This window comes from Microtus ochrogaster, chromosome 18 (genome assembly GCF_000317375.1).
Source record: "Microtus ochrogaster isolate Prairie Vole_2 chromosome 18, MicOch1.0, whole genome shotgun sequence".
Taxonomy (NCBI): domain Eukaryota; kingdom Metazoa; phylum Chordata; class Mammalia; order Rodentia; family Cricetidae; genus Microtus; species Microtus ochrogaster.
The window spans coordinates 25,575,094-25,590,382 of NC_022020.1; the positions used below are offsets into that span (position 1 = coordinate 25,575,094).

General features: G+C 41.0%; 2 protein-coding genes across 9 annotated transcripts in view; both read left to right on the plus strand.

The window, feature by feature from the left end:
• Positions 1-15,289, plus strand: part of LOC101983064 (protocadherin alpha-C2) — a 213,685-nt gene that overhangs the window by 107,840 nt on the left and 90,556 nt on the right. The gene's annotated exons all lie outside the window — the stretch shown is intronic.
• On the plus strand, positions 7,726-10,160 carry Pcdhac1 (protocadherin alpha subfamily C, 1). The gene is given in 4 exon segments (XM_013349400.1): positions 7,726-7,805; positions 7,807-8,033; positions 8,036-8,110; positions 8,113-10,160. Coding segments are annotated over 4 exon segments (2,430 nt in total).

Below are 15,289 nucleotides of genomic sequence, written 5' to 3' on the forward strand. Positions count from 1 at the left end.
TATAAAGTGGCATTGTGTTTGCATATAACATATGCACATCCTCATATATACTTTAAGTTGCCTCTAGATTACTTTTAATACCTGATACAGTATAAGTGCTGTGTAAATATTTGTCATATTTACTACTTCATGGGAAAATGGAGTTAGAGTTTGAAGTATTCTAACAGTCATCAGAATTTGATAGACACAAGGACTGGAATCCTCCTAAGACCTCCAGACAGAATGCAGCTCTTCAACCACCTGGAGTTTGGACTTCTTCAGAACTAGAAGGAAACTGTATCTTAAGCCACCCAAAATGTGGTTATTTGTTACAATATATGACAGTAACCAACCAAAATACACTTCTCTATATATTATAAACCCAACAAAACATTGTTATAGGGTTTACGATATAGCTCAGGTGGTAGAGTGCTTGGCTAATTTGCATTTGGTACTGAGTTTTATCTCCAACACTGCATAAAACTGAGTATGTTGATGCACACTTGTAATTTAAGCACTCAGGAGAACGGGGAGTTTAAGGTCATCTTCAGCTACATCATGAGTTCAAAGGCAACCTTGAAAAAAAACCGAAAATAAAATAAAAAACGTTATTATAAAAAATGCTCTGCTTATCTGATACACTTTAAAGAGATAAAATGGTTGACATAAAAGCCAACTATACGTTTATAGCAATTCTTTCTTACCGTCTCTGGCTCTATTCCTTTCTTTAAATTTGAATTATCAAATAGTATCATTTCCTTATTTGATACACATGTTCTCTTGCCTCCTTACTCTGTCCTATGTTGGTAAATTTGTTACGTTTCTAAATGGTATGGATTCAACGGCATACTTTAATGTCTTATTTTATATAATTGGTTTAAATATTTGCCTTCCAAGTGTAATCTCCATAACTGAAAGTCATTCTTTGTTTGTCAAATTGGTTTCCCAAGGAAGAGAATAAGGACATCTGGTAGTGCTGTCCCAGATTACATTCCATAATTTGACAACCATGTACAAAGACTGGGTAATATGTAAGAAAAGTTTTATTTTGTCTTAAAGTCCTGGAGTTAGGAAAGTTAAATAACACGCTATGAGAACCCAATCAACTTCCATAATGTGCTGGATTTGGTTGGTAGAGGAGTGCACCGGGGACACTACCCAGAAAGAGAGAAAGGTAGGAAGTGAGATCATGAAGTCCAACACAAATTGGATATCCAATACCAAATGGTCTGAAAACATTTATGTACAAGTAACATTATATGACTTACGGGTTGTATTTATATATTTAGAAACACATGCATGTGACAACAGTTTTTAAAAGTCCCTTAATTTGAAAAAGAATGAGGTGTGTGTGTGTGTGTGTGTGTGTGTGTGTGTGTGTGTGTGTGTGGTGGATAACACTGGTTGGTTTGGATAGAGATGTAATTATAATTTAATCTAAAATAATGTTTAAAGTTCTGCTCTTATGGTAAGCAATCCAGTTCCAAGAGACCTAACTGCTGCAACCCTAAGATGGGCATTAATCACCTAATCACCTTTCCCAAGACCTCACCTTATAAAGGCCTTTCACTGCTAGGTGTGGCGGTACACACCTTTCATCCCAGCACTCAGGAGGCAGGCACAAGTGGACCACTGTGAATTTGAGGCCATCCTCATCTAGAGAGCTAGTTCCTGGACAGTCAGAGGTACACGGAGCAACCCTGTTTCAAAAACTGGCTGTATAATCCATTAATATTTTTGTATTGGGGACAAAGCTCTCATTATATAAACCTTTGAGGAGACAAACCATATTACATACTTTTTCAATAGATTGAAAGTCAAAATTCACCAGGCATGGTGGCACATGCCTTTAGTCCCAGCACTCAGGAGACAGAGGAAGGTGGATCTATGTGAGTTCAAGGCCAGTCTTGTCTACCAAAAGAGTTTCAAGATAGCAAGGGCTGTTAAACAGAGGAACTCTGTCTTGAAAAACCAAAAAAAAAAAAAAACAAAAACAAAACTCATGTTTTTTTTTATTACACAATATTAAGGCAAAATCAGAAAGTTAAAAAGTTTTATTACTTCTCCTAAACTCAAATCCATGGAATTTCAGAGTATTAAGAGCCACACCATGTTGCTCAGTCACATGATCTGTTTGAATATTTCTACATGTTTGGTGCACATTCATGGTAGATCTTCCTCTGATATGCAGATGAAAATTTCCTACAAATGTGGATAAAAGGAAAGTCCAAGCCCACAACCCATTCTCTCTGATAACAGTTTATCAGATGATGCCCAGCCTGTAACATGAGAGCTGGCTTGTTGGCGTTTCTGTCCCGCTAGGTACCCCACAGCTGGCAAGCCCCAAAGAAAATTACACAGAAATCTCCATAAGTTATAAAACTGATTGGCCCATTAGCTCAGTCTTCTTCTTAGCACTTGTAGCTTATATTAACCCATTTTTCTTATCTATGTTAGCCACGTGACTCAGTACCTTTCTCAGTAGGGTAGCTCACACGTTGTTTCTTCCGTGGTCTGGGCTGGACTGGGAGGAATGGGCTTCCTCCTTTCCAGCATTCTCCTGTTCTCATCTCCCCGCCTCTATTTCCTGTCTGGTTGACCCGCCTATACCTGCCTGGCCAATCAGCGTTTTATTAAAATACATGATTGACAGAATACAGACAATTCTCCCACACCACCAGCTTGACATACAAGTCTGACAAACACCCTACCAATATTTTCCAAAAGATACCTCACAGAAATCTCATAGGTTTCCAAAAACGATAAGCACAAATCATCGACTCATCACTACGGCATGCACATAATAAAAAACTGATAAATGTTTAGACAGCTATCACAGGGCACTGACCATCTGCCTTTAAACATTATATGCACTTTCCCTTGAAAATCTTGAACATACCTGAATATTTTCTAAAGCTATTGAATACTGACATAGGTTTTCCTAGATAATAAAGGGTAAGGAAATATATCTGTTACAAAGGAGGATAAAATATATTATCAGATTAGAAAATGTCTAGATAATACAATTTTCTATTTGTAAAATCCCAGAGAATCAAGGTAAAAGAATAAATAAAAATATTGTAGTCCACAATTACCAAAATATAAAAATACTCAAATCTCTTATATAAAGTGGCATTGTGTTTGCATATAACATATGCACATCCTCATATATACTTTAAGTTGCCTCTAGATTACTTTTAATACCTGATACAGTATAAATGCTGTGTAAATATTTGTCATATTTATGACTCAGAAAAGAGTTATAAGAAAAGCATCACCATCTTAGTTCAAAACCAACATTTGAATGTTTTCAACCCATGATTAGTTGACCTCATGGATCCTGATCCAGAGATAGAAGAGCTGACTGTACAGTGAAACCACATGGGGCTGATCTTCCTGTCTTACTTAGCAACCTTCAGGTTCATCTCTGTTATAAGAAATGACCTGAAGGTCTCCTTTAAATAATATTCCTTTGGATACACTTGAATTTTCTTCATTCATTTATAGGTTGATGGATTCTTAGATTGATTCCAATTCTAAGTTACTTTGGATAATGCTACAGTAGAACTCCAGATCTCTCATTCACAAACTTACTTGATTTTCTCTGAAAATATATTCAGTAGTAGGATTGCTAGATCATTTATCTTATTTTTAACAAAAATATTTATTTACCTATCTTGTTTTTATGTTTGTATGTATTTTCCTGAATGTTTGTATGTGTATCATATGTATGTAGTGACCATAGAGATCATAAGAGGGTGTCAGGTCCCTGAGGAACTGGAGCCACATCTGGCTCTGAGTCACCATGTGGGCTGGGAGTCCAACTCCAGTCCTCTGCAAGAGCAGCTAGTGCTCCTAACCCCTGAGCCACCGCTCTATTACTTATTTTTAACCTGAGGTTTCTTCATAATGGTTTCCTTAATGACTGCACTCACATTTCTACCAATAGTGTAAAAGGGTTCCTATATCTTAACTTCCATATCAATACTTTATCCTTCTAATGATATCATTTTAGTTGGTGTAAGATGATATCTTGTTATTATTTCATATTTTCTTTTCGTTGGTGATAATTGATTTTGAGCACTTTTCATGTGCTCATATATCTTCTCTTGAGAAGTTTATATTTAAGTATTTTATAGCCCTGTTCCTCTTTTGACACTTCTGGGGATCACACTCAGGGCCTTTGGCATTGCTAGGCAAGTGCTTCATCACTGAACTGTGTCTCCTTTGCCCATCTTTTAATGAGTTTTTTCTTGCTATCTAGTTGAGTTACTTGTGTATTTAAGATCTTACCAAATGTAGCTGGGTGGTGGTGGTGCACACCTTTAATCCCAGCACAAGTAAGGCAGAGGCAGACAGATCTCTGTGAGTTCGAGGCCAGCCTGGTCTACAGAGCAAGTTCCAGGACAGGCTCCAAAGCTACAGAGAAACCCTGTCTCCAAAAATACCATATATATACATATATACCCAAATTATAGCATGCAAATATAGTATCTCATTCTCTTCACAAAATTTAAATGTAATGGTTTCAGAGGATAAAGAACTTGAATATGGTTCAGAGTTTCAAAAATAAAATTAAAAAGCCATAATGGTAATGAAATGTGAGCAGACACAATTCATGAAATAGAAAGAGAAACACAGAAATGAAGAAATTAAAATGGCTAGGAGTGCCGGGCTGTGGGTCAGTAGTGTGTCACTTCTTACCTCCTGCGTGCAAATCCTGGTGGAGGTGTCACATGCCTTTAATCCCAGCACTCGGGAGGTGGAGGCAGGCGGATCTCTGAGTTCAAGACCAGCCTGGTCTACAAGAGCTAGTTCCAGGACAGGACAGGCACCAAAGCTACACAGAGAAACCCTGTCTCAGAAATAATAATAATAATAATAATAATAATAATAATAATAATAATAATAATAATAGAGATGGTGTTACTCTGTGTGTGTCTGAGACTTAGTAAAACAGCTGAGAAACAAAGTCATATGATACAGATCTATTGTCAGAAGTATCTGTTAGACTTGATTTGGGCACCGGTTAAGCTATTTTATATGATTAAAATTTACTTAGTATGATGGTGATGTTCTAGCTGTTAATTTCATAATGTCAGAAATACTTCCAGGAAACAATTCACAGCATTAGGAAAATTTTGCCAATAGTAAGTTTTCTTGATGAACTCAGGTGGATAGCAGGTTTACTAGTTTCTTGTTTGTTTGAAGACATCTAATGAGAGTTTAAAGAAGCTAGCAGTCTCCTGGACTTATGACTGAAGACCAAGTTAAGGTGGATGGGTTTGTACTAATAATCTGGGCAACAGAGCCCAAGCAGAAATCAAGATTCTGCTCTTGTTTATTTTCCATGTTAAGTTATACTTTCAATTAAAAAAAAACCTTGAAAATATTTGGATCAGGAGACACTGTGGAGAACATTTTGCTAAAAAGAAATTTTGTCATTTCAGGATTTCATGTCTGTTTGGTTATGCTATGGAAAGGGCAAATATAAGGGTTCCTCAGTGGTTACAAGCACGGGCTGCTCTTCCGGATGATCTGAGTTCCACTCCCAGCATCTACATAGCAGCTGGAAATTATCTGTAGCTCCATTCTCAGGGGATCTGATGCCCTCTTCTGGCCTCTGCAGGCACCAGGCATGCATGCGCTGTGCAGACATACACATGAAATAATAAGCCTGAAAATTTAAAGGGGCATATATACATATTTGGCTTTCATTATTGGGCTATCCTTTCTCTTAACCATTGCTTCCCCCCCCTAAAATTCTAGTTTATTTCAACAAGAATGCAATGCTGTGCCGAGAGGCATAGAGAGGGGGCAGAAGTCACTTAAGTGCTATCTACTCATTCGTGACACAAATGAGATCCTCTGAAAGTGGATGCCAATGGCGGTTTAAATGAGCAGATAGGAAAAGGAGAAATAAAATGTGAGGTTTGCTAAGGAGATTTTTTTCCACGCTGATTCTCTGTATGAGTCTTTTCTTCACACCTAGACTACACCCCACGCTCTGTCCTTCCGGACACGGCTCAGGACTCCTAAACCTGATGTAATTGCAGGTTTACTTCAGGTCTGAAACTGAGGCGGGCTTCCCAAATGGGTCCATCTTTCCAGCAGCGTTTCTTCTGCTGTGGACAAATGGAGGAGTGGAGAGAATACTTGCTCATCCCACAGTAGGCAGCCTAGCGAGGCTGAACTAGGAGGGGAAAGTGCAAACCCTGCTCCCTGGCAAAGAAACAGGCAACTCACTTCACTTTGGAAATTTGGCGAGGAACAGATTCAGTTTTGTAGGCAACTTCAAATCCTATGAAGGTCTGTTAACAATGTCCACACTGTTGCTCCCTAGTAGGCCGGTGCGCTTCTTGCTTTATTTTTGTCTCATACTTGGTAAAGTTTTCTTTGGTTGGTAAAGGCAAGCTAGTGAGGACCCTTCTACCTTTTTCATTGCCCTGTGTTGCTTTCTATTATTTCTAGTTCCCTGGTGAGATGGGGAATCTGCCTGTGATGCTCAGGGGAATAACTGGAATTCAGTGAACGCTGTACTTAGTAATTCCACTTTGGGTCTTAAGAAGAGGACGTCGGGGTTTCCATTTAAACTGGCAGACTGAAAACAGAAATTTTCACAAAGCTAAAAGTGAAGAGAAATGTGTGATTAACTTACACATGAAGTCGTCCACATTCAAAAATTACCACTTTTAGGAAACTTTCTGGAAATGCAATATTGTGTGAACTTCTGGTTTTTTTAAAAATCCTATTCAGCTTTTGCTTTTCAAATTTTGATCCATAGAGGCTTTGAGCAACTGCATTAAATGAAAGATTTGAATGCTCAATTTAATGTTTAATATTTAATCAAATCATTCTTTTCAGCTCACCCCTTAAGGGGAAAGGAAGACTACAGGGCGCTAGGTAGAACATGGACTTGTTTTTTTGTAGCTTAAACAGAGATGCTTCTCATAAAACCTACCACTGTTCTCTCTGCAAAAGAGAGTATTGAACGTGAAGCTGCTTTCTGAATGTTTACAGGGAGTGGATTTAGGGTACTGGGCACACTGTGCTAAAGAACGCCAGCCAGTACTTTATTTTCCTCCACACGGTCATAGATCCTCTTTGGGGACAATAGACAAGCCTGCTTTTTTGATTCTCGGTTTTGACTGGTCGATGACATCCTATTACACATACTCTAGAGATTCGGGGGAGGCTTGAAAAGGAGGGTTGCTAGTTACTCTTCAGGATAGAGAAAGGCGGGTTCGCTGAAAAATCAGAGCACAGAATCTTGCTCTCTCTGCCTCCTCTGTCTCCAAAAGTCCGAGTCCGGAGGAAGTTTGAAATGAATACCAGTCACCAGAGACTCCGCCAAGTCGCCCCGTATTGAACCATCTGTGGTTGTCCGAGAGCTCAAAAACCATAGGGAGTTGACCTAGAAAACGTCACTGGCAGGAGGCGTGTCAGTTCAACATCTTACAGGTTTTGGCAAGCAGCCTGAGTCAGGCTCTGGACCTTAGCCCCAGGAGAGTGCAGATCGAGCGTACCCACCCGGACAGTTTACCTCTGCACCCCTAGGCGGCGCTGCGCTCCTCCTCACCCGGCACACCCTGCGGTCCAACCCGGGCGGAATGCCGGTGGCCTGGCACTTCAAGCTTGCTGTGCTAGCCGGCGGAGCAGTTCGAGCTTTTCGAGGCTCCTTCTCCTCGGGAGTTCGGAGCATGGTCCCAGATCGCCGCAGCTGGAGCGTAGACGCCGAAAGGGAGGATGGTGTCCTGGGGGAAGGCAGTTCTCTGTTGGTGGGTCTCTTGTGGGGCTACAGCGGTACAGCTGGTGTACTCGGTGTTGAGGAGTCGCTGTAGGCAATATCGCCTCGGACTTGAAGCTGTCAGCAACTGTTCTGTCCTTGCGGAACTTTCGCTTCCTTTCCAGCTACAGCGAGCCCTACTTCGGGGTGGATTTAGTCGTTGGTAGCTTGGTGGTTCGAGAGTCAGCGAACAGTGAGCAGCTGTGCGGGACCAAAGCTGCTTGCATGTTGACATACGAGCTAATGTTGGATGACCCACTGGAGCTACATAGATACGTGTTCACCTCCTGGACACCAACGACAACTCACCCCTCTTCCCTGCTGGAGACGTGCACCTGCACGCCCCTAGTTCCTGACACCAGGAGCCCGGTTCACTCTCCCCAGTGCCCAAGATGCTGATGAGGGAAGCAATGGGGCGCTAAGTTATAGCCTAAGCTCTAGTCAGCACTTTCGCCTGGACATGGGATCGCGGGTCGATGGCAGCAAATATCCGGAGTTGGTGCTGGAGAAAGTCCTGGATCGAGAGCAGCGGGACACCCACCTACTGGTGCTCACTGCTCAGGATGGTGGCCTGCCTGCACGCTCCGGAGATGCTCAAGTCACCATCACTGTGGTAGATACCAACGACAATGTGCCTGTATTTGAGTATTCTGTGTACAGTACCAAGGTTCCAGAGACTGTCCCCAATGGGACTGTGTTATTCCACGTTCAAGCCTCAGATCCGGATGAAGGATCCAAAGGGGATGTCTGGTACTGCTTAAGCAATAGCACACCAGCAGAGCTGAGGCACCTCTTTCACATACATCCTAAAAGTGGGGAGGTTCAGGTAGCTGCTCCGCTAGGTCCACCGGACACGTTGTTGGAAGCATATGTTGAAGCAAGAGACAAAGGTGCCTTTAGTCTAGCTAGCACTGCTAAGCTGCTTGTAGAGGTGACTGATGTGAATGATCATACCCCCCAGGTGGACTTCATGACTTTCTCCAGCCCGGTACCCGAGGAAGCAGCTCCTGGCACAGTGATTGCTCTCCTTGGTGTAAAGGATGAGGACCTGGGTTCCAATGGTAAGGTCACCTGTAACATGTCCAGCGAAGGACACTTTCAGTTGAAAGCTTCCTTTGACAGCTATTACAGATTGCTGACTGATGGGCCCCTGGATCGGGAGCAAGCCAATGAACACCAGGTCCTCATCACTGCTTCAGATGGTGGCTCGCCCCCACTAAGCACCCGAAGGACACTCACTGTGTCGGTTGCCGATGTGAATGACAACACACCAAGATTTCCTCAACCACAACAGGAACTTTTTGTGGCTGAAAACAATAGCCCTGGAGTTTCGTTAGGCCGTGTGTTTGCTCAGGACCCAGACCTGGGGGAGAACGGCCTTGTCTTTTATGAGCTAGTGGACGTCATTCCTGAAGGGATGCCGGTTTCCTCCAGCTTGGTGGCGGTGGAACCAACTAGCGGTGTTATCACCGCCAGCATTTCCTTTGACTTTGAACAGCTCAGGGGGCTTCGCTTCCACGTGGAAGGCCGAGATGGTGGCATTCCTCCCAGAAGTTCAACGCTGACTGTGAACTTGTTTGTGGTGGACAGGAACGACAATGCGCCAAACATCTTGTCCCCCTTGCCAAAAAACGGCTCTGTCCCGGTGGAAAGAGTGCCCCTCTCTGCTCGAGCTGGACACCTGGTCACAAAAGTGGTAGCAGAGGATGCAGACAGTGGTTCCAACGCGTGGCTCTCCTACCACATTTCTCGGGCTTCTGACTCAAGTCTTTTCAGCATTTCAGTCAATATGGGAGAGTTTAGGACTGCGCGGTTAGTTTTTCCCACTGATGCGGTTGCACAGAGGGTGGTGGTAGTGGTTCAGGACCACGGAGAGCCACCACTTTCCTCCTGTGTCACTCTGGATGTGCTATTGAGCAACTTAGCTCCTCAGGTCCTTCCAGACTTTGAAGATACCTGGGAACCCAGAGCCCAACTTTCTGCCCGGAACTTGTATTTAGTAATAGCCCTGGTCTGCACTTGCTTTTTATTTCTGGGGTGCTTGCTCTTCTTGGTGTGCATCAAGTTGTGCCAGAGCCCACATTGTTGCTCTCAAAACGATTGTCATTCTCCAGAAATTACCAGACGTGAGAGGACAATGGCTTCTAGTCCTTGGGTGACATCAGCCACGATAGATGGCACTACAGTTGAGAGACTGTCCCAGACTTATCTCTATCAAATCCCTCTGGGACATGGCTCTGGTAGTAACAGCTTGCTCTTGCATGGGAAATATAATGCTGATGATCTGAGAAATATGGCCACTGGTGTGGGTCTGAATTTGCCAATATCCTGTGCTCAGATTCTGAATAGGAAAGGGGATCATACAAATGTAGGTGCCATGGTAAGCTCAATCTAGGGTGTTTGACTCCTCTGACAAGGAGATAGCTGCTAACTGTGTCTTAGACTCTTTCTTAGAGGAGCTTTTCTTTGATTTATAGTAAATCATTTGAATATGTCTCAATATGTTAAGAATTCTTGGAGTATGCATTAGAATATTGTTCTAGACCTCAAGGAACTTGGTTATTTTTTTAAAATTAGTTTTTAAAGGTTGATTGATTGAGTGTGTGCACACATGCACAAGCACACGTGCATGCACATGCATGAAACATGGTGTGCCTGTGGATAGCAGAGGAGCTGGCCTTCTCTTTCTATCCTGTGGGTTCTGGGTACTGAACTCCAATTGCCAGGCACCATTATCTGCTGAGCCATTTCACCAGCTCTTATAGTTTATTTCTGAGAAACAGTAAAGCATTAAAACTCCTTAAAGTTCATAAGAGTAACATGGAATAGAGGTCTAAAATTAAAGATAATGTCATGCTGGAGTGGTTTTTTGGGCAATGGATGTGAGAAAGGTGCTCCGATACCTAAAGTGAGAATTCAGAGATGAACAAAATGTGGAAGAAGGGACACTCAGGTCACTACGATAATTGACGAAAAGATGATAATCACTGGGGATGTAAAATAAATTGCAGTGGATACTCATCAAAGACAGAGACAAATCATGAGTGAGTATCTGGATGGAAGGAAGGAATCCAAGAGATTTGTAGTTGAGATGACATTTGACTTTGTCTTGAAAGAAATTTAACTAAATGTGGCATATTCTGCATCCTATACTTTTTTTTTCTGAATCTCTCTGTGGCAAGTACTCTTTGATGAAGGGAGAGAGCCACACTTACCTGTGAGCATAAGGATATATATTTAGAATGTAGTCAGAGATTATGCTGACTTAGTAAAGTGGCAGTTGTAAGTTCTCCTCCAAGCTCCATGGCTTTAACAACCCTGAATAGTTGGCTAAGTTTCTGGTACCAGGCATGATTTCCCTCTTGGTGAACAGGTCTTAAGTCCAATTAGAGGGCTGTTGGTTACTGCCAAGGAATGTGGACCACTATTGCACCCTTAAGGTTTTCATGCCAGGCTGGTCATTGCTGTGGTTCATAGGCATTATAGCTGGATAAAATTCTTGGTTGATTTTTCTCCTATGAAAGTGAGTAGAGTTGTGTAGCTCAGTCCCAATGGATACATCTCTAACACATCTCCTGTATCTAGAGCTCAAGGGATCATTCTAGAAGAGAAGGAGAAAGATAGTTAGAGCCAGAGGATCATGGAGTTTGCCCCTGGGAATGTCAGAAGCTATATCCATAAAGTCTCACCAATATGGTTGCATAAATAAGATCTGAACAAAATGACACAAACATGCTAACATGAAAGGTGGTAGTCTCCTGGGGCCTCAGTCTAACACAAAGAATGACAGGCAACTAAGGAATCTGGAGGGGGAGAGTCTTCCCCAGGAAGAGCACACCAATTGGTTAGCCAATACCAAAGGGTTGTTCCTGAAAACATACGTACTAGAACCATTATACAAACCAAGCAGGTTATTGTTGTGTTATGTATTTATGTATAGAGATAGTATAATGGTACTTTTTATAAAACAGAGAACTTCTGTAGGTAAATATATACAAACAATTAAAGAAAAACAGGCCATTAATTTTAAAGAGATCTAGGAGGGGCATATGTAAGGTCTGGGAGGGAATAAAGGGAAGGGGTAAATGATATAACTATATTATAATCTCAAAAAATATAGAAAAATAATTTTAAAAGAAAGATGGCATTATAGCTTTAGTGGACAGACAAGAAAAGCAATACCCAGGGATATGTGAGTGGGAAAGTTTTGACAATATGTCTGATATGTTAGTGATTTGTTGATTTTGTTGCTGTTGCCTTCAGAATTGCAGTGAAAGGGAAACAATATATTCACTTATACGAGTTACATCAAGAACTGACTAATTGCTAAAAGCTCTTGATTATGTTGCTCAAATGCATATCAGAAATATTAACATTTGCAAGAACATCAAATAAATATGCACCACAGTCCAACCTCTTGACTACAGTGTTATGGGTTATAAAGAATTTGTTGATAAGAGTAATTAAAACAAACAAACAAAAAGGCACTACAAGCTAAATGATGAAGGGGATCATTTGTTTTGTTCCCTGGGTGTTTTTTTTATGTCTTTGTTGTTTTTGTTTTGTTTTGCCCCATGGCTCTTTTTTATTGAAAGTTGTGTTTTGTTTTTTTGTTTTTTTTGTTTTTTGGTTTTTCGAGACAGGGTTTCTCTGTGGCTTTGGAGCCTGTCCTGGAACTAGCTCTGTAGACCAGGCTGGTCTCGAACTCACAGAATTTGCCTGCCTCTACCTCCCGAGTGCTGGGATTAAAGGCGTGCGCCACCGTCGCCCGGCTTTATTGAAAGTTTTTATTGAAAAAAAATTTCCCAGCCAGGTGTTCTGGTTTTTTGCCTTTATTCCTAGTACTCAGGAGGCAGAGGCAGGTGGATCTATGTGAATTCAAGGCCAGCCTGGTCTACTGAGAGAGTTCCAGGACAGCCAGGGCTATACAGAGAAACCCTATTTTGGAAAACAAAACAACAAATCTCCTCTCAATTCCTCTCAAATGTTCCCCACTTCTTTACTCCGACTTTGTTCTTTCTCTTCTCTTTCAAAAAAAAAAAGCAAAAATACTCTCAAGAAACAAAAATAAAAAACCAAACAAAGCAAAATGAAATAAAAAGTTCAAAATGTCAGTGAGACTCCGTTGAAGGAAACTGAGTTTTTTTTTGTGGCCAGTGGGTATTAATTGAAGATGGTTTGGGATTGGACTCCACATTCACTCACTCACCTCCCTCAGTGCTGGGACCTCATATGGCTTGAACTTGTGCGTTCTGTAAGTCTTTGAGTTTACATGTGCAGTAGTCCTGCTGTGTCTGGAGGACATTGTTTCCTTAGAGCTGTGCGTTACCACTGGCTATGATAATTTTCCACACAGATCTCTAAGTCTTGAAGGGAGATGTTTGAGTGCTTCAGTCTTTGATGTGGTTTGAGTGAGGCTCTAATCGATGGGTGTAGCAGTCATTTTTATTGCTGTGTTCCTTTTTGCATCATAATTTTGTAGGTTTTCCTCTTTGCTCATGACTTACCTAGTCTCAGGTTCTTGGAAACATTAGTAGTGTGTCAGGTATGGGTTCCATGTCATGGGATGGGTCTTAAATCCAGTAAAAAAAAAAAGTGGCTGGTTACTCCCATGACATTTGTGCCACTATTGCATGAGAATATCTTCAGACAGGTTGCTGTTGTAGCTTGCAGGGATTGTAGGTTGGTGATAGTGATGATTACTTTTCTCCTCTAGTAAATGCAAAGTACCTTCCAGTAAAAGCTTCTAGATAGGCACCAACTTAAATTCTCCATGTTGGATGATAGAGATAAATATTGTCTTCAGCAATAGGGCCTTACCATCAGGTTACAGAGAGTAACCAATAACCCTGGCAATAACCTGTGATGTTTAGAGGTTTCCATAGGGCTCCTTTGGCCAATGACTCAATAAAATATAACCCATTCTTGGAACCAGAGGTTTTATTTGGTGGCATATGGTATCTAGTTGGGACATTCTCTCTCCTATTATTTGGTAACTCCATATAGATTCCTACTAATATATCTATACATTTTAGTAAGCTTTATAATAGTAGGTTTCCATATAGTTTTTCAAATTGCTTTTAATGTTAATTGTTCTTCCCCCAATTCCCCTTTTGTCATTCTCTCCCATTCTCCTTCCTATTTAATTCCCCTATTCTAGTTTTCCCTTTGTCTTTCCATAACACTATATTGTGATTATTCTACCATGGGGCATCTTCTTCTTGCCCCTACCTACTTCCTTATTAGGTCCCCTAACCTCAGTGGTTATATGCACTGTAAGCACGCATAACACCACATATCAAAAGCTTAAAAGCTAACATTTTCATATAAGAGAAAACATATAATATTTGTCCTTTTGGGTCTAGGTTACTTGCCTTAGGATGATTTTTTTTCCTACCACTATTCATTTGCCTGTGAATTTCATAATTTTATCTTTCTTAATAGCTGAGTAATAGTCCATGTTTTCATTATCTATTAATTAGTTAATGGACATTTGGACTGTTTCCAGTTTCTGCTATAGAGCAGCAATGGATATAGATGAACAAGTATCTCAGTAGTAGGATAAAGAGAGTTCTTTGGGTTTATATATGCCCAAGAGTGATATGGTTGGATCTTGAGGTAGATCTATTCCCAGGTTCCTGAGGAATTGTCACACCAATTTCCATAGTGACTGAATAAGTCTATACTCCCGTCAGCAATGAGTAAGTATTCCCTTTACCTCACATCCTCACTGGCATGTGCTGTCATTTGTTTTATTGATCTGGCCTTTCTGACTGGAGTAAGATGAAATCTCAAAGTAGTTTTAATTTGAATTTCCCTGATGGCTAAGGAGGTTGAGCTTTTCTTTGTTTCTCAAACATTTGCGTTTCATTCTTTGATAACTCTCTGCTTAGTTTTGTGCCAAATTTCTCATTTGGTTATTTATTTTCTTGATGCTATATCTGTTTTAGTTCTTTATATATTTTAGACACTAACCCTTGGTCAGATGTATAATTGGTAAAGAACTTTTCCCATTCTGTAGGTCTCTGTTTTCCCAAATGATGCTGTCCTTTGCCACACAGAAGCTTTTCAGGTTCATGAGGTCCCGTTTGTCAATTATTCATCTTAGTGCCTACATTATCAGTGTCTTGTTCAGAAAGTCCATTCCCACTCCAGTGACTTCAAACCTATTCCCCACTTTCTCTTCTGTCAGAGTCAGTGTGTTTTCTCTTATCTTGAAGTCCTTGATCCGTTTGGAATTTAGTTTTGTGTAGGTAGATGTGGATCTATTTGCATTCTTCTGCACGCTGATATCCAGTTTGAACAGCATCAATTATTGAAGATGCTATATTTTTTCTAGTGTATATTTTTGTTTCTTTGTTTAAAAAATATCAGGTGTGGGGCTGGAGAGATGGCTCAGAGGTTAAGAGCACTGGCTGCTCTTCCAGAGATCCTGAGTTCAATTCCCAGCAACCACATGGTGGCTCACAACCATTTATAATGAGATCTGGTGCTTCTTCTGGTGTGTATATGTTAACATAACAT